Genomic DNA, 25783 nt, shown 5'->3' with positions numbered 1-25783 from the left:
TTTTTATTATTTACCGATTATGTTATTACCTTATGTTTCAATGATTTTAAATAAAGGAACAAGAAAGAAGTTAATGTTTCAGGTGGTCTAGAGTCCATGGTGGTGCAAGGATTCTTTTAAAAACAGCTCCAGGCTCTAGCACTGTCCAGAAAGCTTTGAATGCATAGACTGGTCATAATTGTCAGACTAAATGCAATTTCTTCATTTTCCTGTACTGTAAGCATGATAGAGATCAGTGCAGGAAATCAAGAGGACTTTACAGATTTTACTAAATCCTCTTTATAATCTTTATAACCCTCCACCTGGTAAAGAAACTTGAGGTTCCAGAGAGTGGGCAGTAACCGGCCTGGTCTACATCACTGCTTAGTTGAAGGGAGAAGAATGACTTTCAGGCATCTACAAAAGCCATCAAGGAATTCTATTCAGCTGATCAGTGAATCTCCAAGCCGAGACAAGTATAACAAAGTGTTAAGCAGCGCTGACACTACACTGTTTCTCTGAAGCACAGTTATCACTATATCTGCATGTATACAGACAACAGTGGACTTTGGAGTAAGATCATTGTGAAAGCCCTGATAAGAGACTTGCTGACCTCAGCCAAATCACCATTTATAAAGCAAAACCATCAATGTTTATTCTTTCTAAAAAGTATAGTTTGCCTCATATTCCCCTTAAAACAGGAGAGCAGGAATGGAACACTGCATTCGCATGAAGATGGTAACAAAGCAGCAGCATCAGGGGCATACACTATAGGCCTAGCCCAGCAGCACAGGATATGTGCAGGATGGGCCTGGTGCCATCCACCAAGTCTAGAAATTCATTGAAGGACAAGTGGGACTGAACCATGAAAACGTCTGTGTGTAAGGGGGGTCGTGGTAGAATAATCATCATTAGGAGATCTAATACCTTTAATTTGCTTTGGGGAGTCAATGTTAGAAAAAATTAGCCCTTTCATTTTAGGATATTAGACTTTTTAAAATGTCATATGTCACTGAAAGGTGCTAACATGGCATTGGAGGATACGGAACAAGTGTATGATCACAGGATCAGCACAGTGTTTAGGATAACTTGTAATGGTAGTACAACAACTTTAATGTAAATAAGAACACAAAGCAATGATATGCAAATCTCACAGACCCATATTTTAGAGAATGTTGGGACATCAACGCATTTAAAAAAAAAAGAAAAGTTGAGACATGGCCATGCTGTCCCATTATTCTCTGATGTAGGATATCAGGGTTAACTGATTTTTTTTTTTTTTTTATTTGGTACTACTCCAAATATTTTCTATTAGTAAAAGGTCTAGTTTGTAAGCAGGCCTGTTCAGCATGGGGATACTTCTTCTGAGAAGTCATGTTGTAATGGAGGCAGTATGTTCTTTAGTATTGTCTTGCTAAATATGCATGGTTTTTTCTGAAAGAGACACTCTGGATGAAAGCATAGGCGCTAGTGTTACTCCATACCATCAGAGATGCAGGTTGTTGAACTGTGCACTGATAAGCCGGATGTTCCTTCTTCTCTTGAGTCCATAGGTCATGGCATCCATGCTTTCCAAAAAGATCTAAATCTTGATTCATCTGTACAAACAATGGTTTTCCATTTTGCCTCAGTCCATTTTAAATGAGCTTTGGCCCAGAGAAGATGCAGCGTATCTGGATCATGATGACATATGGCCTGCATTTATGGATGGCACAGTGAAATGTGTTCACAGACCACGATTACGGGGAGTCATTCTCGGCCCATGCAGTAAGGTAATGCTGTGCCTTCTTATTGACCATCCAATATTGACAGTCGGCCTTGCCCCTTGTACACATGGATTCTCTGAATCATTTGATGATATTTTAAACTGTAGATGACAGTACATTCAGAATCATTGCAATTTTACACGAAGAAGCTATTTTTTTTTTAATTGTTTCCTAATTTTGGTGAACCACTACGCAACTTTGCTTCTGCGAGTCTCTGACTATCTAACATGTTCCTAACTAGTTCCAACTTGCTCTTAAGTTCTAAAAGTTATTCTTTTTCATATTAGAATCTCTAACTTTCAGCTGATTTGTGTTCTATGCTCTATTGTGAATAAAATAAATCATAATAATAATGATGATTGCAAATCATTGCAACATGTTTTTTTCTACATCTTAGATCTAGATAGCATCCGAACACTTTATCTCTCATATATATATATATATATATATATATATATATATATATATATATATATATATATATATATATATATATACATACATATATACACACACTGTATATTGGCAGAGAAATGATGACAAACTGATCAGGGTTCTATGCATTGTTTTCCCACATGTCAGCAACAGTTTGAAAACCTGTCAGCAGCCAAGACACAGATCCAGCTTTCACATCTAAATGCTGAATATGGGCACTTTGGAATTATGCAGAACCCCTTCAGTACACTAGTTAAGGGTCTGTGACTCATGGGTTACACAGGCTAGTCACACAGGTGCTGCTGACTATTAATAAGTGGTAAGGTATGCCAGAAAATGGCTGCCAACATCCACACATGATATGCTTTGAGAAACAACGAACCTTATTCTTTCATAATTACTTTTGGTAATGACTCAACATATCTGTTCTCTAAAGCTTTGGTTAAAATGAGCATTTTGCATATTCACTGTTGCAAATGTATTCTGAATTTCATGCTAAATTTTCTGTATATCTTTCTCAGATGAGAAACGTGATTCCCTTCATACACTACACATTTATTGTGGGTACTCGGACAGCTTTTAAGCTCAGAGATAGTTCCAGCAGGTTATCGGCCTATTTCACAGTTTTCTCATCAGCAACAAACAATTTGCATTTCCAATTAACTTCCATCCACATCTGACAAACAAGAAACACATCGCCCAGTGACAACCCTGAGTGCTACTTCAGCTGAATGTCCACCTTTCAACAGCAATTAGTTTTAGGACCAGAATTCGGTAATTATTAATTGCATTATAAATCTTTATTTTTCTGAAGCAAACCATTATAATATTCTGACTAGGAGGCACTTACCATATTTTAAGAAAGTGAGGGAGCATAGGCATACAAGAGAGAGATTGTACATAGAAAAAGGCAGAGTGGAAAGCACACATGGGGGAGAAGGATCAAAGATTCCTATATTGGAGAAAAAGAAATGGCATTTCCATATACTAGAGAGAGAACGCACACATGCAAGTGAGAGAGAGATTGCATGCATATGAGAGACGCATGAGCATACGAGAGATAGAGAGGACACTAAAGAAATGCAGAGAGAAGAAAAAAAATGTTTCAAATGGACAAAAGGAAAAGAGAAAGGGGTACTAAAAGTATCAGACAGATTAAGGGGCAATGTGAAAAAAAAATGATAGAAAAAAACAAAGGGAACATGGCTACAAGGCAAGAAGACCATGCTTTATGTATTTGCGACCATATTAGATTTTCCAAGTCCAAGTGTTGTAACACAGCTGACCCAAAAAAAAGACGTAGAAGGGACAGATGAGAAAAAACGCAGAGGTTTCTGCTTTATACAAAGAAACCCTTAAAGCATATGAACAATTTGCCAAATGTATCAACAACAGATCCAGATTGGAAGAGTTTTTTGTACATAGACATAAATGCAGAATTTTTGCACACTTCGCATGTGCATATTGTATTTCTTTATTTACATCCGTATTTTAGCAGTATTACCAGAACAGCAAAATATATGTGCAATATGCATCTGTATCTGATCAGTGTTTTCATATGGAAATGTGAATGGGCTCCTATTACAGCTCTTAAAACTCTGGTTCTAGAAATTAAAAAAGAGGCGTTCTTAAACCCTACTTTAATCCCATTTGGGCATTTTGAGACATTCCAGTTAAAAGTGCATCTGGATTCTTGTATTTTAATGTACTCTAGTATGTCTGTCAGCCATAACCCTTGCATAGGTTTAGGACAGTATAAGACACTCAGAAAACATTTAAAGCATGAGAAGTTTATACAATCCAGGGTGATGACTGTTTGCAGACTGAGATATTAAAGCAGTTCTGATTGAATCCAGCTTTCACTGAAGACTCAAGAAATTACCAAAGTAGGCATGCAAGAAAACATTTTAATAATTCTTCCCACGTCTCTGCAGAAAAGCCATCTGTAAAAATCAGGCCACAGAGAGTACAGTTTTGCTTTTTTAAACGGCTCTTCTTAAAATTCATATGCAAGAGCGATTATTAAGCAAGAAGAAATGATCTCACTACAGTAGCAGGCGGAAAAATAAAAGTTTTAACCTATTGTATATATTACCCTTTCCTTTTCTACTTAAAGGGTCATGGTTATTCCACTTGCCTCCTCCTAATTTGCCTCTACTCTTCCTTCATAAATATAAATAAATATATATATATATATATATATATATATATATATATATATATATATATATATACACACACACACACATACATATAATATACTATACATTCATACACACACACACACACACACACACACACCCCTCGGTTCTCAAACGTACAGTAATTGTTTCCAGAAGGCAGTTTGAGAATCGAGCAGTGTCTTCCTATAGGAAATAATGTAAAAGTGTTTAATTGGTTCCAGCAGCCACCAATAATTACCTACAGTACCCATATATTACATTGAAAAGTGCACGGTATATTACAGAACAGCACTATTTTGTACAGGACATTACAGAGCAGCACTATAATGTACAGTACATTACAGAGCAGCACTATTCTGTACAGGACATTACAGAGCAGCACTACTGTACAGGACCTTACAGAGCAGCACTATATACTGTACAGTACATTACAGAACAGCACTATATACTGCACAGTACATTACAGAGCAGCACTATATACTGTACAGGACATTACAGAGCAGCACTATACTGTACAGAACAGCACTATATACTGTACAGGACATTACAGAGCAGCACTACTGTACAGGACATTACAGAGCAGCACTATATACTGTACAGGACATTACAGAGCAGCACTATACTGTACAGTACATTACAGAGCAGCACTATATACTGTACAGGTCATTACAGAACAGCACTATACTGTACAGTACATTACAGAGCAGCACTATACTGTACAGTACATTACAGAACAGCACTATACTGTACAGGACATTACAGAGCAGCACTATACTGTACAGGACATTACAGAGCAGCACTATATACTGTACAGGACATTACAGAACAGCACTATACTGTACAGTACATTACAGAGCAGCACTATACTGTACAGGACATTACAGAGCAGCACTATATACTGTACAGGACATTACAGAACAACACTATACTATACAGGACATTACAGAACAGCACTATATACTGTACAGGACATTACAGAGCAGCACTATATACTGTACGGGACATTACAGAACAGCACTATACTGTACAGGACATTACAGAACAGCACTATATACTGTACAGGACATTACAGAGCAGCACTATACTGTACAGTACATTACAGAACAGCACTATATACTGTACAGGACATTACAGAGCAGCACTATACTGTACAGTACATTACAGAACAGCACTATACTGTACAGGACATTACAGAGCAGCACTATATACTGTACAGGACATTACAGAGCAGCACTATACTGTACAGGACATTACAGAACAGCACTATACTGTACAGTACATTACAGAACAGCACTATACTGTACAGGACATTACAGAACAGCACTATATACTGTACAGTACATTACAGAGCAGCACTATACTGTACAGTACATTACAGAACAGCACTATATACTGTACAGTACATTACAGAGCAGCACTATACTGTACAGGACATTACAGAACAGCACTATACTGTACAGTACATTACAGAACAGCACTATATACTGTACAGGACATTACAGAACAGCACTATACTGTACAGTACATTACAGAACAGCACTATACTGTACAGTACATTACAGAACAGCACTATACTGTACAGGACATTACAGAGCAGCACTATATACACTGTACAGGACATTACAGAACAGCACTATACTGTACAGGACATTATACACAAGAAATATTCAACAAAACCAGCAATTATAGTACAGCAGTCACTAACTCCTCACTCATCCTTTACTGTATAGAGCCCCCCCCCCCCCAAGCACTGTAACAGATGGTAGATGGTGGTGCACTGCAGGGCCGTCTTACCCATTGGGCAAGGTAGGCGGCTGCCCGGGGGCCCTTGCGTCCGAGGTGGCCCCGAAAGTCTTTTTGATCCTGCCAGCGCCGAAATAACAGCAGCCGGGGCCTGTGAGAGATCACTATCAGAGGCCCCATGCTGCTGTTACCTCGGCGGGAGCGGGATCAGCCGGCATCACTTAGTGCCGTCGTACGTCCGGACACCATCGTGACGTCATCACCCCACTCTTCATTGGACGGAGGGCCGCAGTGGACGGCCGCACGCTCCGGCCCCGCCTCTCTCCTGTCCACAAGTAGCTGTAGCGGCGTGAGGCTTCTCCCCCGCCGCGCTCCTTTACCTCAGACTGCTGCACGGCCACGGGGGTGAGTATTGTAACCCCCGGGAGGATTACTGTGTGTGTTTGGGGCGGGGGGATGGCGGTCTGCAGGGATAGTGTGTGGGGAATAGTGTTGGCGGCCGGGGGGTGGCAGTGTGTGTGTGTGTGTGTAGGAGGATGATGGGGGTAGTAGTGTGTGTCGGAGGAGGAGGATGGGGGTAATGTGTGTGGAGGAGGAGGATGGGGGTAATGTGTGTGGAGGAGGAGGATGGGGGTAATGTGTGTAGGAGGAGGAGGATGGGGGTAGTAGTGTGTGTGTGTGTGTGTAGGAGGAGGAGGAGGATAGGGGTAATGTGTGTGTGTGTGTGTAGGAGGAGGATGGGGGTAGTAGTGTGTGTAGGAGGAGGATAGGGGTAATGTGTGTGTGTGTGTAGGAGGAGAAGGATGGGGGTAGTAGTGTGTGTAGGAGGAGGATGGGGGTAATGTGTGTGTAGGAGGATGGGGGTAATGTGTGTGTGTAGGAGGAGGAGGATGGGGATAGTAGTGTGTGTGTAGGAGGAGGAGGATGGGGGTAGTGTGTGTAGGAGGATGGGGGAAGTGTGTGTATAAGGAGGATGAGGATGGGGTAGTGTGTGTATGAGGAGGATGGGGGTAGTGTGTGTAAAAGGAGGAGGATGGGGGTAGTGTGTGTAAAAGGAGGAGGATGGGGGTAGTGTGTGTAGGAGGAGGAGGATGGGGGTAGTGTGTGTAGGAGGAGGAGGATGGGGGTAGTGTGTGTAGGAGGAGGAGGATGGGGGTAGTGTGTGTAGGAGGAGGAGGATGGGGGTAGTGTGTGTAGGAGGAGGAGGATGGGGGTAGTGTGTGTAGGAGGAGGATGGGGGTAGTGTGTGTAGGAGGAGGATGGGGGTAGTGTGTGTAGGAGGAGGAGGATGGGGGTAGTGTGTGTAGGAGGAGGAGGATGGGGGTAGTGTGTGTAGGAGGAGGAGGATGGGGGTAGTGTGTGGAGGAGGAGGATGGGGTAGTGTGTGGAGGAGGAGGATGGGGGTAGTGTGTGTAGGAGGAGGAGGAGGATGGGGGTAGTGTGTGTAGGAGGAGGAGGATGGGGGTAGTGTGTGTAGGAGGAGGAGGAGGATGGGGGTAATGTGTGTAGGAGGAGGAGGAGGAGGATGGGGGTAGTGTGTGTATGAGGAGGATGGGGGTAATGTGTGTAAAAGGAGGAGGATGGGGTAGTGTGTGTAAAAGGAGGAGGATGGGGGTAGTGTGTGTAGGAGGAGGAGGATGGGGGTAGTGTGTGTAGGAGGAGGAGGAGGATGGGGGTAGTGTGTGGAGGAGGATGGGGGTAGTGTGTGTAGGAGGAGGAGGATGGGGGTAGTGTGTGTAGGAGGAGGAGGATGGGGGTAGTGTGTGTAGGAGGAGGATGGGGGTAGTGTGTGTAGGAGGAGGATGGGGGTAGTGTGTGTAGGAGGAGGAGGATGGGGGTAGTGTGTGTAGGAGGAGGAGGATGGGGGTAGTGTGTGTAGGAGGAGGAGGATGGGGGTAGTGTGTGGAGGAGGAGGATGGGGTAGTGTGTGGAGGAGGAGGATGGGGGTAGTGTGTGTAGGAGGAGGAGGAGGATGGGGGTAGTGTGTGTAGGAGGAGGAGGATGGGGGTAGTGTGTGTAGGAGGAGGAGGAGGATGGGGGTAATGTGTGTAGGAGGAGGAGGAGGAGGATGGGGGTAGTGTGTGTATGAGGAGGATGGGGGTAATGTGTGTAAAAGGAGGAGGATGGGGTAGTGTGTGTAAAAGGAGGAGGATGGGGGTAGTGTGTGTAGGAGGAGGAGGATGGGGGTAGTGTGTGTAGGAGGAGGAGGAGGATGGGGGTAGTGTGTGGAGGAGGATGGGGGTAGTGTGTGTAGGAGGAGGAGGATGGGGGTAGTGTGTGTAGGAGGAGGAGGATGGGGGTAGTGTGTGTATGAGGAGGATGGGGGTAGTGTGTGTATGAGGAGGATGGGGGTAGTGTGTGTAGGAGGAGGAGGATGGGGGTAGTGTGTGTATGAGGAGGATGGGGGTAGTGTGTGTATGAGGAGGATGGGGGTAGTGTGTGTAGGAGGATGGGGTAGTGTGTGTAGGAGGAGGAGGATAGGGGTAGTGTGTGTAGGAGGAGGAGGATGGGGTAGTGTGTGTAGGAGGAGGAGGATGGGGGTAGTGTGTGTAGGAGGAGGAGGAGGATGGGGGTAGTGTGTGGAGGAGGAGGATGGGGGTAGTGTGTGGAGGAGGAGGATGGGGGTAGTGTGTGGAGGAGGAGGATGGGGGTAGTGTGTGTAGGAGAAGGAGGAGGATGGGGGTAGTGTGTGTAGGAGGAGGAGGAGGATGGGGGTAGTGTGTGTAGGAGGAGGATGGGGGTAGTGTGTGGAGGAGGAGGATGGGGGTAGTGTGTGTATAGGAGGATGGGGGTAGTGTGTGTAGGAGGATGGGGGTAGTGTGTGTAGGAGGATGGGGGTAGTGTGTGTAGGAGGATGGGGGTAGTGTGTGTAGGAGGATGGGGGTAGTGTGTGTAGGAGGATGGGGGTAGTGTGTGTAGGAGGATGGGGGGAGTGTGTGTAGGAGGATGGGGGTAGTGTGTGTAGGAGGATGGGGTAGTGTGTGTAGGAGGATGGGGGTAGTGTGTGGAGGAGGATGGGGGTAGTGTGTGGAGGAGGAGGAGGATGGGGGTAGTGTGTGCGTGTATGGGTCAGGTGGGGGTTGTGTGTGTGTGTGTGTGTGTAGGAGGAGGATGGGGGTAGGGGAGGAGGATGGGGTAGTGTGTGTTTAGGGGGAGGAGGGGGGGAAGATGGGGGTAGTGTGTTTTTAGGGGGGGCAGATGGGGGTAGTGTGTGTGTGTAGGGGGGTCAGATGGGGTAGTGTGTGTGTGTGTGTGTGTGTAGGGGGGGTCAGATGGGGTAGTGTGTGTGTAGGGGGGGTAAGATGGGGGTAGGGTGTGTGTAGAGGGGGGCAGATGAGTGAAGTGTGTGTGTAGGGGGGGCAGATGAGTGTAGTGTGTGTGTAGGGGGGGCAGATGAGTAGTGTGTGTGTAGGGGGGGCAGATGGGGGTAGTGTGTGTGTAGGGGGGGGGCAGATGGGGGTAGTGTGTGTGTAGGGGGGGTCAGAAGTAATTGTACTGGCTAGGGGAGGGGTTGCAAAGATGGGGGGGGTTTGATGGCGGCGGCCGTGGGGGACCCAATTCGCACCTCTGCCCAGGGGCCCATAATGCGGTTAAGACGGCCCTGGTGCACTGACTGTACTACTACTGTACTGTATATGCCCTCCAACAGTCTTATACAGTACTGTATGTGAAGCCTCACCAGTGCTAAACTCACCAGGTACAACCCACTATCCATGCTCGCAAAAACTTTCAGATACTGAGTACTTCAAGACTGGGGGTGCAAAAAGTGTTTGAGAACAGGGCAAGAGTTTTAGAACCAAAGCAAACTTTCCTTGAAAATACAGTTTGAGTTCCAAGCAGTTTGAGAACCGAGGTACCACTGTATTTAAAAGGAACACTTTCCCCTTTTAGTTGCATTGCACCATAAATTTTAATATAGTCAGACACCATGACATAAATATATGTTGAGATTGTGAGAGCCTTTGCACATTTTGGGGTCCAGATATATGGTATGTATAGCTTTGGCACTAAAACTGCCTGTGCCGCCTATAACATGTTAGCTGCAATGGTTAAGATTAAAACTAACCTAAACCTCAAATGCAGCCTCTAATCTATTTAATAGAGGGAGGTTCCTCTGTTACCCCACTGGTGCCATTGGTAACCTGGGTGGGGTGCCAATAGATGTCTAGTAACTGTAAGCATAAGTTTTTGGTCAGCAAATCATTAATGCACAATAGGGGAGATTTATGAAGATGTCTTATAGTAAGATTCTCTTTGTTGTCCATGGCAATCAGACCTCGCCTTCCTTTTTATCAGAGCAATATGAGGAATGAAAGCTGAGCTCTGCCTGGTGGTTATTCTCAAAACATTGAGAATCCAAAAAATAAATGAAAAACAAAACAATTCTTTATAAAGACCTATGGAAAGATTTTTTTTTTCACCATAATAAACACAAAGCAAAAATTAATAAACACATTTTCACAATTGCCTTTATCTGCCCTTTTTGGTTCCCCTAAACGTCTTTGTTAGGGGATTGGTTAACAACCTATTACACCTGACCACTGCTGTTTGCTCTCTTTGGGTTTAAAGAGAACTTATTTCTCTTTGGGGAAACACAGAGAAAAGCTTCAAATGTCTTTTAAATGAGGTGTATAAACCAGTACATTGGATGTCCATTCCCTTTGGATCCATTGTAATAGTGTTCCCTCTAAGGAATGCAGGCGCTGATCGCATCAATATTCTTTACCCTTATATGAAATTACCAATAGGTAGATATTAAAACCATTATGGTACTTAACAATTGCAACATATTTTAGCTAAACAATCTATAGACATTTACAATAGCTAAAACGGGGAGTCTCTGAAACGCCCACCTTTCTCTGCGGAATGTGACGTGTGGAAAAGTGTTAACGGCCTCTCGCTGCAGGAAGGCGGCTTTGAGTCAGTGCTCCTTTTACGAGACAAATGCAGCTGGGAGTTTGGCTGTGGCATCTCCGGCACTGTGGAAAACATCTATAAATAAAATAAGATTCACGGGGTCAGCTGGTTATAAGACACAGAGGGGAAATGGCAGAAAAATATGTTGCAGCACACAGCTACTAAACGAAAAGCACTATAAGAAACTAAAATGAATAAGTCAAACATTTTTCAGTTCTTTCAATGCAGTTGCATTGCAATGCAGTTGCTACAGCTACGTACAGGAACATACAAAAAGGTCAAATAAAAAAAACACTTACAGTATGAGATATTTCAGTCCAGTTTTAGCCAATTTCCCATGTGAAGACCTAGTTCAATGGGGCAGTGTAATTCACTATTTACACATACAAAACAAACATCTATACACCTGCTATCGCAGAGACAGTAGCGTGGATGCGGACTTTCTGCCTTTAGAATTCCAAAAAAGCCTTTTACACACCTGCTACGACTGCTGTTAGAATTTAGAATAGCCCTAGTAATGTTCACAAAAATGTTTCCTTTTGGTCATTTAGAAAAAAAAAGTGCGGTCTTTTGGCTTTTTATTTCCCTGAGAACAGCAGTGCCTTATTAGGTAAAAAGAAATGTTTCTATTTTTTTTATTAAATGCTTTTGTGTAACATGTGTAAGAATAATAATATCTGCCTCCAAGGAATTAAACAAAAAAAAGAAGAAAAGAAAAACACCCAACTTCATGGCTGACAAATATATTACTGAGAAGGAAAACGCAAACTGATAACACAAACTTGTAACACAGCAAATGTGTTTTAAGCTGTAATTATTCACAGATTCAAGCTTTTTTGGGTGCCAAAAATAAATGCTTTTCCTAATGTACAAATCACCGCAAATCAGCAGCCCCTTAGGATTTTCAGAAGTTCAGGTTTCAAACAGATTTGTTAGTAAGGTTTTCACGCCAGAACTAGATTTGGATCACAATAGGAGAAGTCATATTAGGCTGTGTTCACACTATGCATTTCTGTTGCATTTTTACCATGCATGTTCCTTTTCATAGGTGAACTCATTTAGACTCATAGGAATTTACTGATCAAAACAGAAAACACATTTTTAACAATGCAACACAAACTCACAGCGTGAACACAGCCTAAGACTGTTCTGTCTTAATATTGCTACTACTGTCCAAATCCTGGCATTACCTTGAAGAGTCCATAATAGAGGTAGTTGGATGAATATGCACACAAATACGTAGGTATAAATCTGTATAATATATAGAAATATTTTGACTGGACATCCAGTAGTGAATTATTTTACAACCAAACAACCTCCCAGGATAGAAGTTCCCTGTGGAGATAAGAACTTCAATGTTGGATACCATCTACTGTGGTAAAAGTCAGCTCGACCTGTGCCTTGCCTCTCAATGCAGTTATAAGGGCTGCCTCTGGGGTATACAATTCCAATATTCACATCCTGTGGCTGGATGAAAGATTTGAATGCAACCCTTTAAAAAATGTACCTTTTGGCCCTATTCCCACAAGGCATGAACATCAGCTGTTGTTTCACTTGGCCAGTGTTTGAGGTGTCAAAACAACGGCCAATCTCTCAGATGTTCAACATCATGGATAACAAAATCAATTCATTTTAATTGGAATGCAGGCACATTTGGGTGTGCCGCACTGCTATTAGCCATAGAACACAATGTAAAGTACGTCCGGGAGCCGTAAAGTACGTCCGGGAGCCGGGAGCTTTTTTTATACGGCCGCACAAAAAAGAAATGTCAGTTTATTTTTGTAGCCAATGGAACATCGTCCGTAATGTAGACAGTGTGTATACACTACGGCTGGTCTTCTATACACTACAATGTAAGTGCACTGTCAACAAACAGCGGCCGTTGTTGCAACTTGCAATAACAGCCGTAGTTTATTGTAAAAATATAGTGTGTGAACGTGGCTTTAAAATGATTGTGTCATTATACAGTGACTCATTGTTTAAATCAAGTCTTTTGTTATTCATATTTTTAAAGAATTTTTGGTGTTTTTCTAATTTTCCTTTTCACCATCTGATAAAATAATCCTGAAATCTTGCAGCATTTATTCTGGCCTATTGACCTAATATTAAAGGGGTGTTAGAGTTAATATTAGAATGAATTCCTTGCTGTGGTTAGGGGAGGGGAATAGAAAGAATAAAAAATACTAACCTAGTCCTGGTCCTCTGCTTCTCACATTTGCCTCTGTCTAGTCCACCATCATCTCTCTTCTTTCTGCTTCTAAAAGGAGTGCTCTGAGCAGGTCCTACTCACTCAAGCTAGATCTGGCGCCTCAGAGACTTTGCTAAGAGTATTCGTCTCAAAAGCAGGAAGAGAAGATTGAGGGACCAGTTGGAGGTAAACAGGAAATGCAGGTTAGTAGCACGGAACTTTTTTTTATTCCCTGCCCCAACAGCATATCAATTTTTACTCTAAGGGTATGTTCACACTGAACGACTCGCAGTGGCAATCTTGCTACGAATTTTGCAGTGAGATCCGATACGAGCTAAGGTCCTGTGCATACATCTTTCAGACCGCTGCGAGTATGTAATCAGCCGCCCCCTTAAAGGGAACCTGTCACCCCCCGTAGAGCCCCATATACTTACCTAATCCCGCCGGGTCCCGCTTCTGGAGGTGGTCGGGTGATGAAGATCTCAGCCGCTGCAGCCCGGCGCGCGCTGAGAGATGAGTCCAACGCTCATAGAGAATGACAGGAGAGTCCAGCGCTCCGTCATTCTCTATGAGCGTTGGACTCATCTCTCAGCACGCGCGCCGGGCTGCAGCGGCTGAGATCTTCATCACCCGACCACCTCCAGAAGCGGGACCCGGCGGGATTAGGTAAGTCTATGGGGCTCTAACGGGGGGTCGGGAGCCTGTCACCCCGGCACGAGGGGTGACAGGTTCCCTTTAACCCCTTCATCGGCTCCTGCATTCTGTATACATTACCTGTCTCGTTGCTGCACGGGGTCCCGGCTTCCTGCTCTCCCGCCCAGCCAATCAGTGAGTTGACCAGCCGCAGCCACTGATTGCAGCAAGGAGACAGGTAATGTCTTTCAGACCACTGCGAGTATGTATGCACAGGACCTGCCAGGACCTTAGCTCGTAGCGGAACTCGCTGCAAAACTCGCAGCGAGATTTTCGCTGCAAGTCGTTCAGTGTGAACGTACCCTTGGGGTCATTTTACACTAAGGAATTTGCACAGAATTTCAAGCACAGTCTGTCCCATTGATTAAATAGGATGTCTCACACGTACTCCGCCTTCCATCCAAAGAATTGACAGGCAGAACTTTAAGCGTGGTCCATGACGCAGACTTAGTTTGAAATTACACACAATGGGCCATGAATGGGCCCTAAGGCTGGAATACCCCTTTAAGAGAGTTTCTGTTCACTTTTCAACAATTTCATGCTAGAGCACTTTTCACAAGAGACGGAGCTCAGAGATCAGACTCTCTTTGAAATGTCCTCTGTGCAGGCCACACAGCATGCCAACAAAATGCATTTGGACAAAAAGAGTGCTGAAAAATAAGCATTAACAAATCAGAATATTTCCTTTCTCTCAAACACCCATCATGATGTTTATCAACTTTCTTCCAGATAATCCCACATCTGAAACCACTATTTTTTGGTTGTAAACTATTATAAGGCCAGGAATGACCATAAAAAACAACACGGATTGCTGAGGTGGTGAAAAAAGCCTACTGGTAGAAAGCCTAAGAACAACAATTGTGTCACTGATTGAACATGCCGAATGTCGAGTAGCCAAGGAAAACCTACTAGATCTAACAATACAAGTGCCAGAATTGTTACTGAGTGCAAAAGGAATGATTACTGGCACATACAAGGATGTCTGCTATAGGATGGACAATGCACTGCTGTACAATGTAGGCTGGAAACAATAAATCTGGTATCTCTGTTTTCCTTTTTTCCAGTCCTGTACTGCATATGTTATCTGCCCATGTAGTGAAGAGAAAAGCCCTGCACCTTTTGTGCTCCAGCTCATCTGTTCTCAAATTGCAAAGTATTTAGTGCAATCCACCTTAGGCACCTCTGATAGAGATCTTCCGCAGCCTTGTTGTTTAGCTATTCAAGTGTATGGTCTGAGAGACCGCGAAAAGCACTTCCCTAGTAGGGTAGCAATACAGAATTGTAAAGATGCAGTGCATTTTTTAATCTCTATAGGTAGTAACTGAAAGGAAGTGCATGTGTTACGTAAAAGGTATTGTCCGTGAAAAAAAGAAAATGTTGGGCAGGAGGGGGTGCTGCAAACAAAAAAAGAGTGTCACTCCCCCATCCTGGGCCAGCACAGACTCTGCTCCCCATCTCTAGCTAGTGTCCTGTATCGCAAAGTTCCTGCAACATTGCAGTAACTTCACAGAAACAGGGAGATACAGATCAGCAGGAGATGGAAATCGGCGGCTGGGCTGGACAGGTTAGAGGCTCTGGTTTATTACGTTTGAAGCAACCCTTACTGTCCAGTAGTGATGTCACGATACCAGAATTTTGAGTTCGATACCGATACTTACTTTTTTATTTCGATACTCAATACCAGTTCGATACTTAGTAAAGTATAAAAAAACAAAACAAAATACAGTGGTAGAAATATAATACCCCTGCACTATTACAGTGATACCAATTTTTGGACTATTTTTATTTTATTGTGTTAAAAATAAAGTTAGTGATATCTGTCTAAGACAGCTCTGCTGCATTAGCTATCACTAAGACAGCTCTGCTACATCCGATATCACTAAGACAGCTCTGCTACATCAGCTATCACTAAGACAGCTCTGCTGCATCAGCTATCACGAAGACAGCTCTGCTGCATCAGCTATCACTAAGACAGCTCTGCTGCATCAGCTATCACTAAGACAGCTCTGCTACATCCGATATCACTAAGACAGCTCTGCTACATCAGCTATCACTAAGACAGCTATGCTACATCAGCTATCACTAAGACAGCTCTGCTACATCCGATATCACTAAGACAGCTCTGCTGCATCCGATATCACTAAGACAGCTCTGCTGCATCAGCTATCACTAAGACAGCTCTGCTACATCAGCTATCACTAAGACAGCTCTGCTACATCAGCTATCACTAAGACAGCTCTGCTACATCAGCTATCACTAAGACAGCTCTGCTACATCAGCTATCACTAAGACAGCTCTGCTACATCAGCTATCACTAAGACAGCTCTGCTACATCAGCTATCACTAAGACAGCTCTGCTACATCAGCTATCACTAAGACAGCTCTGCTACATCAGCTATCACTAAGACAGCTCTGCTACATCAGCTATCACTAAGACAGCTCTGCTACATCAGCTATCATTAAGACAGCTCTGCTACATCAGCTATCACTAAGACAGCTCTGCTGCATCAGATAACACTAAGACAGCTCTGCTGCATCAGATAACACTAAGACAGCTCTGCTGCATCAGATAACACTAAGACAGCTCTGCTACATCAGCTATCACTAAGACAGCTCTGCTACATCAGCTATCACTAAGACAGCTCTGCTACATCAGCTATCACTAAGACAGCTCTGCTACATCAGATAACACTAAGACAGCTCTGCTGCATCAGATAACACTAAGACAGCTCTGCTGCATCAGATAACACTAAGACAGCTCTGCTACATCAGCTATCACTAAGACAGCTCTGCTACATCAGCTATCACTAAGACAGCTCTGCTACATCAGCTATCACTAAGACAGCTCTGCTACATCAGCTATCACTAAGACAGCTCTGCTACATCAGCTATCACTAAGACAGCTCTGCTACATCAGCTATCACTAAGACAGCTCTGCTACATCAGCTATCACTAAGACAGCTCTGCTACATCAGCTATCACTAAGACAGCTCTGCTACATCAGCTATCACTAAGACAGCTCTGCTACATCAGCTATCACTAAGACAGCTCTGCTGCACCACCCATCACTAAGACAGCTCTGCTACACCACCCATCACTAAGACAGCTCTCCTGCACCACCCATCACTAAGACAGCTCTCCTGCACCACCCACCACTAAGACAGCTCTGCTACATCAGCTATCACTAAGACAGCTCTGCTGCACCACCCATCACTAAGACAGCTCAGCTGCACCACCCATCACTGAGACAGCTCTGCTGCACCACCCATCACTGAGACAGCTCTGCTACATCAGCTATCACTAAGACAGCTCTGCTGCACCACCCATCACTAAGACAGCTCTGCTACACCAGTTACCAAGATTGCGGAGGAAGAGAAGAGGAGGTTACACAGGATCCCACACACTACAGCCGATCTTATCTGCTCCTCTCAGCCCCGGCCACCTCCCCCACCTGCCAGCCGGCTGGATCCTCACATGTGCTGCACTTCCCCCGGCCTCCTCTCCCGGATCTCACAGACCCCCGCTCTCCCTCTTCATCCTCCCCACCTCCAGCCTTCTCCGTCCTCCTCTCTCCGTGACCTCCCGCTCTCCCGGACATCCCGCTCTCCTCTGTGCAGCTCCCGTCTCCTCTCCCGGACATCCCGCTCTCCCTCTCCTCAGTCCTCTCTCCCGGACCTCCCGCTCTCCCTCCAGCCTTCTCCTCCGTCCTCTCTCCCGGACCTCCCGCTCTCCCTCCAGCCTTCTCCTCCGTCCTCCTCTCCCGCTCTCCCTCTCCAGCCGCTCTCCTCCGTGCAGCTCCGGCTCCTCTGCATAAATCATCTCTCTGATAACAGAGCCGGACTCTGTTATCAGAGAGACACCAGCAGCGGGGGTCTGTTACACACAGTAGCCGACCCCCGCTGTATATGGAGCGGGCTCAGGAGGGGTCAGATGCCGCTGTCAGTGTGACAGCGGCATCTATATACTTAAATAGCCGGCACTAGCAATAGCTAAGTGCCGGCTATTTGAAATTGGCGCCAATGGGAGCGGAGGGAGGGAGAGCAGAGGAGGAGACTGCAGGGGGCAGGGGGAGGCACATAGAGAACACGGCCGGCGCTCAGCTAGCCGCCCACCGTGTTCTCAGCTTAACTTAAAGTTTCGATACCAGGAAATCCTGGTATCGAACCGTTTTTTTTGCCCGAAATATCGATAGTAGTATCGATATTTCGGTGCATCGTGCATCCCTACTGTCCAGCAATATTTTTTTCTATTTTGCCGGCAAAACTCCTTTAAAGAGAGATCACATAAGAATGCAGTATAAACTGCAAGCAGCATATTATAGAGTGGGGGGAACTGAGCAGATTGATATATAGTTTTGTGGGAAAAACTTGTCATTTGTGTAAATCTAAATTTGTTCCTTGACTGACAGCTGTGTAGAAGTGTGCATGCAGAAATAACAGTCGTTGAGTAGGACCACCCATTTAACTACTTAGCCCAGCATGAGCCGAGATTTAAACAAATAAATAAATTATCTATTCAATATATTAAGAAGACCTAAGAATTATAAGAGAGTTTCAGAATTGCCATTAACCGTTAGGCAAGCTTTGCCCTTTCATCTAGGATATCCTTTAAGGCTGGGTTCACACGCTGTAACTGTGCGGCTGTATTTTTTATGCGGCTGTAAATGTGCGGGTGAAACTCCGGCCGTGGGAAAAAATAGACATGCGGCTCAAAACATACGGTCATTTACTTGGAAATCTGGTTCAACTAAAAATAACAAATAAAATCTTAAGAAAGTGATGCAAACACCTCTGGATGCATCTGGGAAAGCAGGGAACACAGTTTACATGAATCGCTATTATCGGGGTTTGCGATCCTCTGCACTATAGCCGATGTCTCTCATGGTTAATATATTGAATTAATAAAACACATTTTCTGTCTAATAAAGTCCCTTTCGTTGTTCAATAATTAAATGTAAACGAATCCATCATTTTGCAATTAAATATACAGTTAAAATAAATATATATATAAATTAATGTATATTTATATATATATTTATTTTTTGACAGTATATTGAATTGCACAATGATGGATTCGTTAGAATTAAATTATTGAACAAAGAAACTGTATTTATTTAAACGAAAATGTGTTTTATTAATTAAATATTAATTAGTACAGGAAGCTCCATAAGCCATTAATTCATATTGCCGGCAATAGAGCTTTCTGTACTAATCATCACTTTACTTTAATGAAAACATCAAATGTTTCTTCTAATTATGTTATCACAATAGCATTATTAGAAGAAACATTTAGAATTATATGTGCGCTCAGCTGATTGGCTGTTCGGCTGAGCGCACATATAATGAGCCGGTCCGCAGCACAGTCACTTCATTGTGCTGCGGACCAGCGAAGAGGACACATCGGGGTGAGTATAGAGCTCTCCCCACCCCCTCCCCAGCACTGCACCCCTCCCAGCAAGGAAGGGGGGGTCACTTAACCCCTTCCTTGCTGGGATGGGTGCAGTCTGACATCAGTCTGGCCCCCCGGGGGTTAAGGGGGATGCAATACATCCTCCCTTAACCCCTTGGGGGCCAGACTGTAAGCAGCGATCTGTAAAGATGCTGCATACTGTAAGGAGCACAACACCGCTCACAATGATGGGTGTTGTGCTCCTGTTTGTGTGTTTTTTGTGTGTTTCTCCCTTTTTGTTTTTTCAGATATCGGTATCCTGGGGATTACGTCGGATTCCATGGACTACGTCGATGACCAGCGGTTGTTCTTTGAATTTTTTAAATAAAATGGTCAATGAGGGGTGTGGGGGTGTTTTTATTTGAATAAAAAAATTTTTAAACTTGTGTCTTGTCTTTATTTCTTTACTTTTTAGACTTAGTAGTGGAAGCCGTCTAATAGACGGAATCCATTACTAAGTCGGGGCCTAGTGTTAGCCGGTATAAAATGGCTAACACTAACCCCCTATTATTACCCCAGTACCCAATGCCACCAGGGGTACTGGGAAGAGCCGGGTGCCAGTGGTCCCGGAGCGTCAAAATTGGCGCTCCTGGACCGGGCGGCAGCAGGCTGGTAAGATTTAGGCTGGGGAGGGCCTAAAACAATGGCTCTTCCCACCCTGGTGGTACCAGGCTGCTGTCGTTTGGTTTTTAACCCGGCTGGTTATAAAAATAGGGGGGACCCTATGCGGTTTTTTTTTTTACAGATCGCTGCTTACAGTCTGGCCCCCAAGGGGTTAAGGGAGGATGTATTGCATCCCCCTTAACCCCCGGGGGGCCAGACTGATGTCAGAATGCACCCATCCCAGCAAGGAAGGGGTTAAGTGACCCCCCTTCCTTGCTGGGAGGGGTGCAGTGCTGGGGAGGGGGTGGGGAGAGCTCTATACTCACCCCGATGTGTCCTCTTCGCTGGTCCGCAGCACAATGAAGTGACTGTGCTGCGGACCGGCTCATTATATGTGCGCTCAGCCGAACAGCCAATCAGCTGAGCGCACATATAATTCTAAATGTTTCTTCTAATAATGCTATTGTGATAACATAATTAGAAGAAACATTTGATGTTTTCATTAAAGTAAAGTGATGATTAGTACAGAATGCTCTATTGCCGGCATATGAATTACCGGCTTATAGAGCTTCCTGTACTAATTAATATTTAATGAATAAAACACATTTTCTTGGAAATAAATTCAGTTTCGTTGGTCAATAATTTAATTCTAACGAATCCATCATTGTGCAATTCAATATACTGTCAAAAAATAAATATATAGATAAATATACATTTATTTATATATCTATTTTTTTTAACAGTATATTTAATTACAAAATGATGGATTCGTTAGAAATAAATTATTGATCAACGAAAGTGTCTTGATTACAAATAAAATGTCTTTGATTAATTTAATATATTAAGTATTAGAGGCATCGGCATTCGGCATCATTGCCGGCTATTTTTGAAGTACTCCGTACAGACCGCCTGTCAATCCTCGGCCGCATTTCCAGCCGCAAATAATGGTCTTGTTCATTTTTTACGGGTCCGTTTACGATAGGGCCGTAGATTCAGAGATAATGTGCACTGTGCAGCCGCATATCCTATACTTCCCAGCATACACACGAACCATCAAAAATACCGCCGCACAATTACAGCCGCACATACAGCCGCACTCTTACAACGTGTGAACCGAGCCTAAAACTGAACCTGTCAAGCATATTAGGCTGCCCCTGCTAAAGGCAGTAGGATTCCGCCCAAAATTCCACCCGTAAAAATAATGAACACTGTGAATGTACATTGGCTTTAATGGGCTTTCCGTTCCTTCGTTCACACTGTGGAATTTCCGCTCTGTAAATTCTGCCACGGTTCCGCTTTCCGCCTGAAGAACTGGCAAGTCAATTCTTTGGCCCTGTTCACACTTAGCAAATACGGCGGAATTCCGCGGCAGGACTCTCCACCGTGGAATCCCGCCATGCTCAGTGTCCCACTGTAAGAATGTGAATGTGTGAATGAGCGGGCATGTCACTTCTTTAAGCGGACAGGGGAGGAAGCGGACACGCGCGCGCCCTCTCATTCACTCATAGCGGGACACAGAGCACGGCAGGATTCCGCTGTTCTTGCTCAGTGCTGGTAAATTTGATGAGATCATAGGTACCTCTACAACCCCCGAGTCTTTGGCGGGTTTATATCTGGCCTTGAAGTCTCAATACCTAGCATCACTGTCCCGACTATGTTTAGCCATTGGGAGACCTCCCTGCGGGTGGAGGACCTCTCACTTAAGCTGTCAAAAGGGATACAGTATCTTAGAGAAGCAATGGTGAACGAAGTCTGGAGGGAAATGCACATAAAAATGCTTCATAAAGCCATTTATGCGTTTCAGTTTTCTTATGAGGAAGCCCCTGTACACTACTTGAGAGCCTGTCCTAAGTGCTCTCTGGCTAAAGCGGACTTATTCCACTGTATGTGGTTGTGTCCTTCAGTATAACAACTATGGAAGGAGTCTTTGCAACTGATAGAAAAAGTTTGGACAGTTCAGATACAAGTTCAACCTATTGGCTGCCTATTCCATTATATCATCAGAATGCCTGGAGAGGATTCTCAAGAACTAGTGGCAGTCAAAGGGAGTCCACACAGCGTTACTAGCAGTTAAAAAGTGTCTACTTAGACGCTGGCTGGACCCCACGATACCATCAATCTCAGAAGTGATAGATCAGTTGACAACACTCCTTCACATAGACAGACTGGACACGCTACGTTCCATGGGGAAGATCACCAAACAATTCTTCTATAAGGGTATAAACCCACACACCGTATATGCAGCGTATTTACTGCTGCGATACGCAGCAAACTCGCAGCAAACTCGCAGCAGATTAGATCTAAATAGCTGAACACAGCTTAAAATCTGTACCAACAAATCTGCTGCGTATTTGTTGCATATCTGCTGCGTATACGGTGTGTGGGTTTATACCCTAAATGTAGATTGTTTCTAGAAAAGGTTTTTCAGACGAAAGGAAAGAGATTATGTTACAGTTTAGATGCACAGAATGGTACTGTACTGAAGATCTTAAAGGTACATTGGGGGTGCTAAAAGTCACTTAAGTGTCATATACTGGTCCGGCTGACTCACTCTGTCTTTGTCTTCGTGTTTGTTTTCTTATGTGTTTTTGTCTGGTCTGTGTATGCTGTGCGTCCGCTGCGGATCCATTAGCCACAAATTGAGGTATAGTAAGTTATCCTATAGTTGGATAGGGACGAAGTTCTGATTTATGTTTTTCCAATGCTTTTGCTAGTAGGAAGGCCTTGTTTCGAGGGCCAACTCCATGTTTGCATTTCTGTTTGTCGAGGGTTTCAAGAGACACCTATGTGGAAGGGGCGGTCGAGGTAGCCGCAGTCAAAAAGTCATTCCCTTTCATGCGTACTGCTCGGAACAATTGACACTGTTTAAATGCGTCTCCTTCTGTACCCATGTTCTTTACATTTACAGTACTCAGAGGTTTTTTGAGTGGTATGGCCTGTATTTGATCCAAAAAACTTAATAAAAATCTTGTTTAAAAAAGAAAAAAAAAACAGCAGGAGATGCAAGATGGCTATGGAGCCAAGTGAGGGAGGCACTGAGGCAGCAATATGTGAGCTAAGGGTACAAAATGCAGAACCTGCCTGGATCACATGCGCCTCAGAGATGCACCAGGACATCCATTGGTCCAAAGTCTACTAGAGTTCTGCAATCCCCTCAAACACTTTTCATTACTCTATTAAATGTGACAATAAATTACCCAACCAAGGTCACAAATCTAAACCGCCCAATAAACAAATCAATAAATGTCAGATGATAATTTAAATGTGAGAGCAACGATAATAAATTTCATTAGGGAAAGATATGCACGTCTCTGCAACTGAGCTGCTTCACTGTAATAAACTCAGGCTTGCTTTTAACTGTGTGTGATATAGGTCAGCTGATATTGGATAGCTCTGTCATTGTGTCTGGTGCTAACAATCTACAGATTCAATCAGCACAGAACCAGTGTACTTTGTGCATGATAATCCACATGGCTTCTGCTTGGAGGAGTCTCATAAGCACCTAAAGCAATTAGGCTTATATCGTGATTATCACAGTGGCACCAAGGAAATGAAATGCATTTTATCAAAGCTGTGAAAATACACATTGAGCCCGCAACTTCACACTTCATGCTCGAGTCTACATAACACATCCTTTTATATCTGAAATTATTAGAAGTCAAAAGTTTCGATGCTTTTGTTATCTAGCCTATAATTTTGCAGTTGTCATGTCCCCAGACTAACCTTAATAAGTATGAATGAAATATAAATAAAAATATATTATTTTAATATATGTAATTTGGTTATTAAAATGGTATACTTCCTGTATTGGTTAAGAGCCGCATTAAAGTTAGCCTATTAGATGTCTGTGCAGCTATTGCTTTAAAGGGGTAATAGGTGCAAGTATATAGAAGATAATAAAGAATCTTCACTCTGTGCTCCCCCGGTGTCCTTCTGTCTTGTCTCAGCTTCCTCGCTGACTGTAGCCACCACTTCTGAACCCAACTCTGCAGTGACAGGCATCACAGCCAATCACTGGTCTCTGCGCTGTCCTGTCTTAGTCAGTGATTGGCTGAGCAGGCTGTCACTGCAGAGACTCTTTATCTGTGGCTGTGGCGGGGACACAGAGACACAGCAGGAGGACACCAGGGGAAGCTTGAAGAGGTAAGCTTCCATATTATTTTCTATATACTTATGCCGGGTACTCCTTTTGACACCTGTCATGATTCAATGACTAGCAGCCTGGGATATTATATTAAAGGCTATTTGTCAGGCCCATACCAGGTACAGAGATATAGACACAGCAAAATAGGCGATAGGAAAATCAAACAAATGATGCCGTTGTCTTTGCAGGGTAATAAAATGGCATTTTTCCTTGGAAGCTGAAGTGCCACAGAAGCAACTCTGAGCAGCTGTGGCAATAGGCCCCGCCCTCTCTAATCCACCCATCCCCGAGGGGGTGGGGTCTACGTTGCTAGGTCGGCCCATTGCTATGCTGGGGCTGAGGGGGCGGGCCTAATCACTAACAACATAATGGAGGGGACAGGCCTACACTGGCGATATGGGCAGGGATATGGGGCATGACTGCCATGAAGCCCTGCGCATACGGCACTGTCCACTAACAAAACCATGCATTTTTGAGGAGAGAGACCACCAAGAAATCCTTCATACGGTAAAATATGAAATGTCGAGAATATAAGCCTAAGAAGGGTGCTGAGAAATCCTTATATGGAAAGAGGGGGGGGGGGGAGGGAGGGACACAACATCACATTAAGTATGCAGTGTGCTACTTATTTTATGGTGTGACCAAAAGTCTGCGCAAAAATTTTCCATAGCCTTTCAATAAGGTTGTTGAAAGCATGAGATGTAGCTTTTTTTATCAATCAACAGGAAATCCCTGTTTAAAAAAAAACCAAAAAAAAACAAACAAAATAGACAATATGTGAATGGGGCTTACACATTGTAATGTAAATAAAAATTAAATAAATAAAAACCCTACAAAAACCTAAGCATAAATCATCTGCTTACTATTAAAGTCATACTTCTAATTTACTGACAAATGTAGGACTTGACAGAAACGTGTTCCTGCAGGTATATCTATATGTATTTTCAGCTCATGCTCCCAGCAGGGAATGTTATCTGTCTTCTTAATGGAAGACAAATAGAGGCAAGGAGAGGAAAGGATATTTTACATGGCTCTGCTTCTATTAGGGGATTCTGGGAAAGAAAGAGGGATAATAAATCAACATTTTGACAAGTAATATTCTGAAGAGATAGAGGATGTTGGCATCTGCTCTATTCTTTTATATCAACTAAATCTATACAGATAACCTTGTAATGTAACCTTTACAAAAACCATCTGCTCTCTTCACTAACAGGACACCGTATTATTTAGGTAACACAATATACATGCCTAAGATAAAAAGAACCCTCCTGCAGTAATGGCTAAACTCTGCATTTGGTACCAAATATTACCTTCTGTTTCTAGAGTCTGGCCTGGTAGTGATAGACAAAAACAGAAAAGTACACCCTGTACCCACAATCCCCCCCCCCCCCAAAACCGCTTGTACCGTCAGATAGCTGCTTTTAATCCAAGATCTGTCCTGGGGAACGTTCGGCAGGTGATGCAGTTATTGTCCTAAAAAATTAAACTGGCAGCCCTGTGCCCAACAGTAGTGGCCTAGATTGTGTATGCATTAGGCTGGCACAACCTCTCTGTTCCTCCTCCCCGCCTTTCCCATCATTAGGAATGCTCCAGGCAGATTGCCTCCTATTCATCAGCTGTGTCAGCACGGCACATGGGCTGGATCATTAAGCAGCTGTGCAATGTTCAGAAAGGAGTTAATGTT

The 25783-nt window shown here is 43.8% G+C and overlaps 1 protein-coding gene across 3 annotated transcripts in view; it reads right to left on the bottom strand.

Annotated features, from left to right (window-relative positions):
• Positions 1–25783, bottom strand: part of ARHGAP26 (Rho GTPase activating protein 26) — a 270292-nt gene that overhangs the window by 83934 nt on the left and 160575 nt on the right. For 2 of the 3 annotated variants that reach the window (XM_069971820.1, XM_069971829.1), the window contains exon 19: positions 10960–11098. In XM_069971820.1, the coding sequence (XP_069827921.1) occupies positions 10960–11098 (139 nt within the window). Of the gene's footprint in view, positions 1–1801; positions 1847–10959; positions 11099–25783 lie in introns of those variants that run through there. The other variant, XM_069971833.1, reaches the window with a different exon arrangement.

The sequence above is a fragment of the Dendropsophus ebraccatus genome, chromosome 1 (assembly GCF_027789765.1).
Source record: "Dendropsophus ebraccatus isolate aDenEbr1 chromosome 1, aDenEbr1.pat, whole genome shotgun sequence".
NCBI classification, from domain to species: domain Eukaryota; kingdom Metazoa; phylum Chordata; class Amphibia; order Anura; family Hylidae; genus Dendropsophus; species Dendropsophus ebraccatus.
Note: the sequence above shows the minus strand (reverse complement) of the source record. Positions and strands in the feature narration are given on the sequence as shown.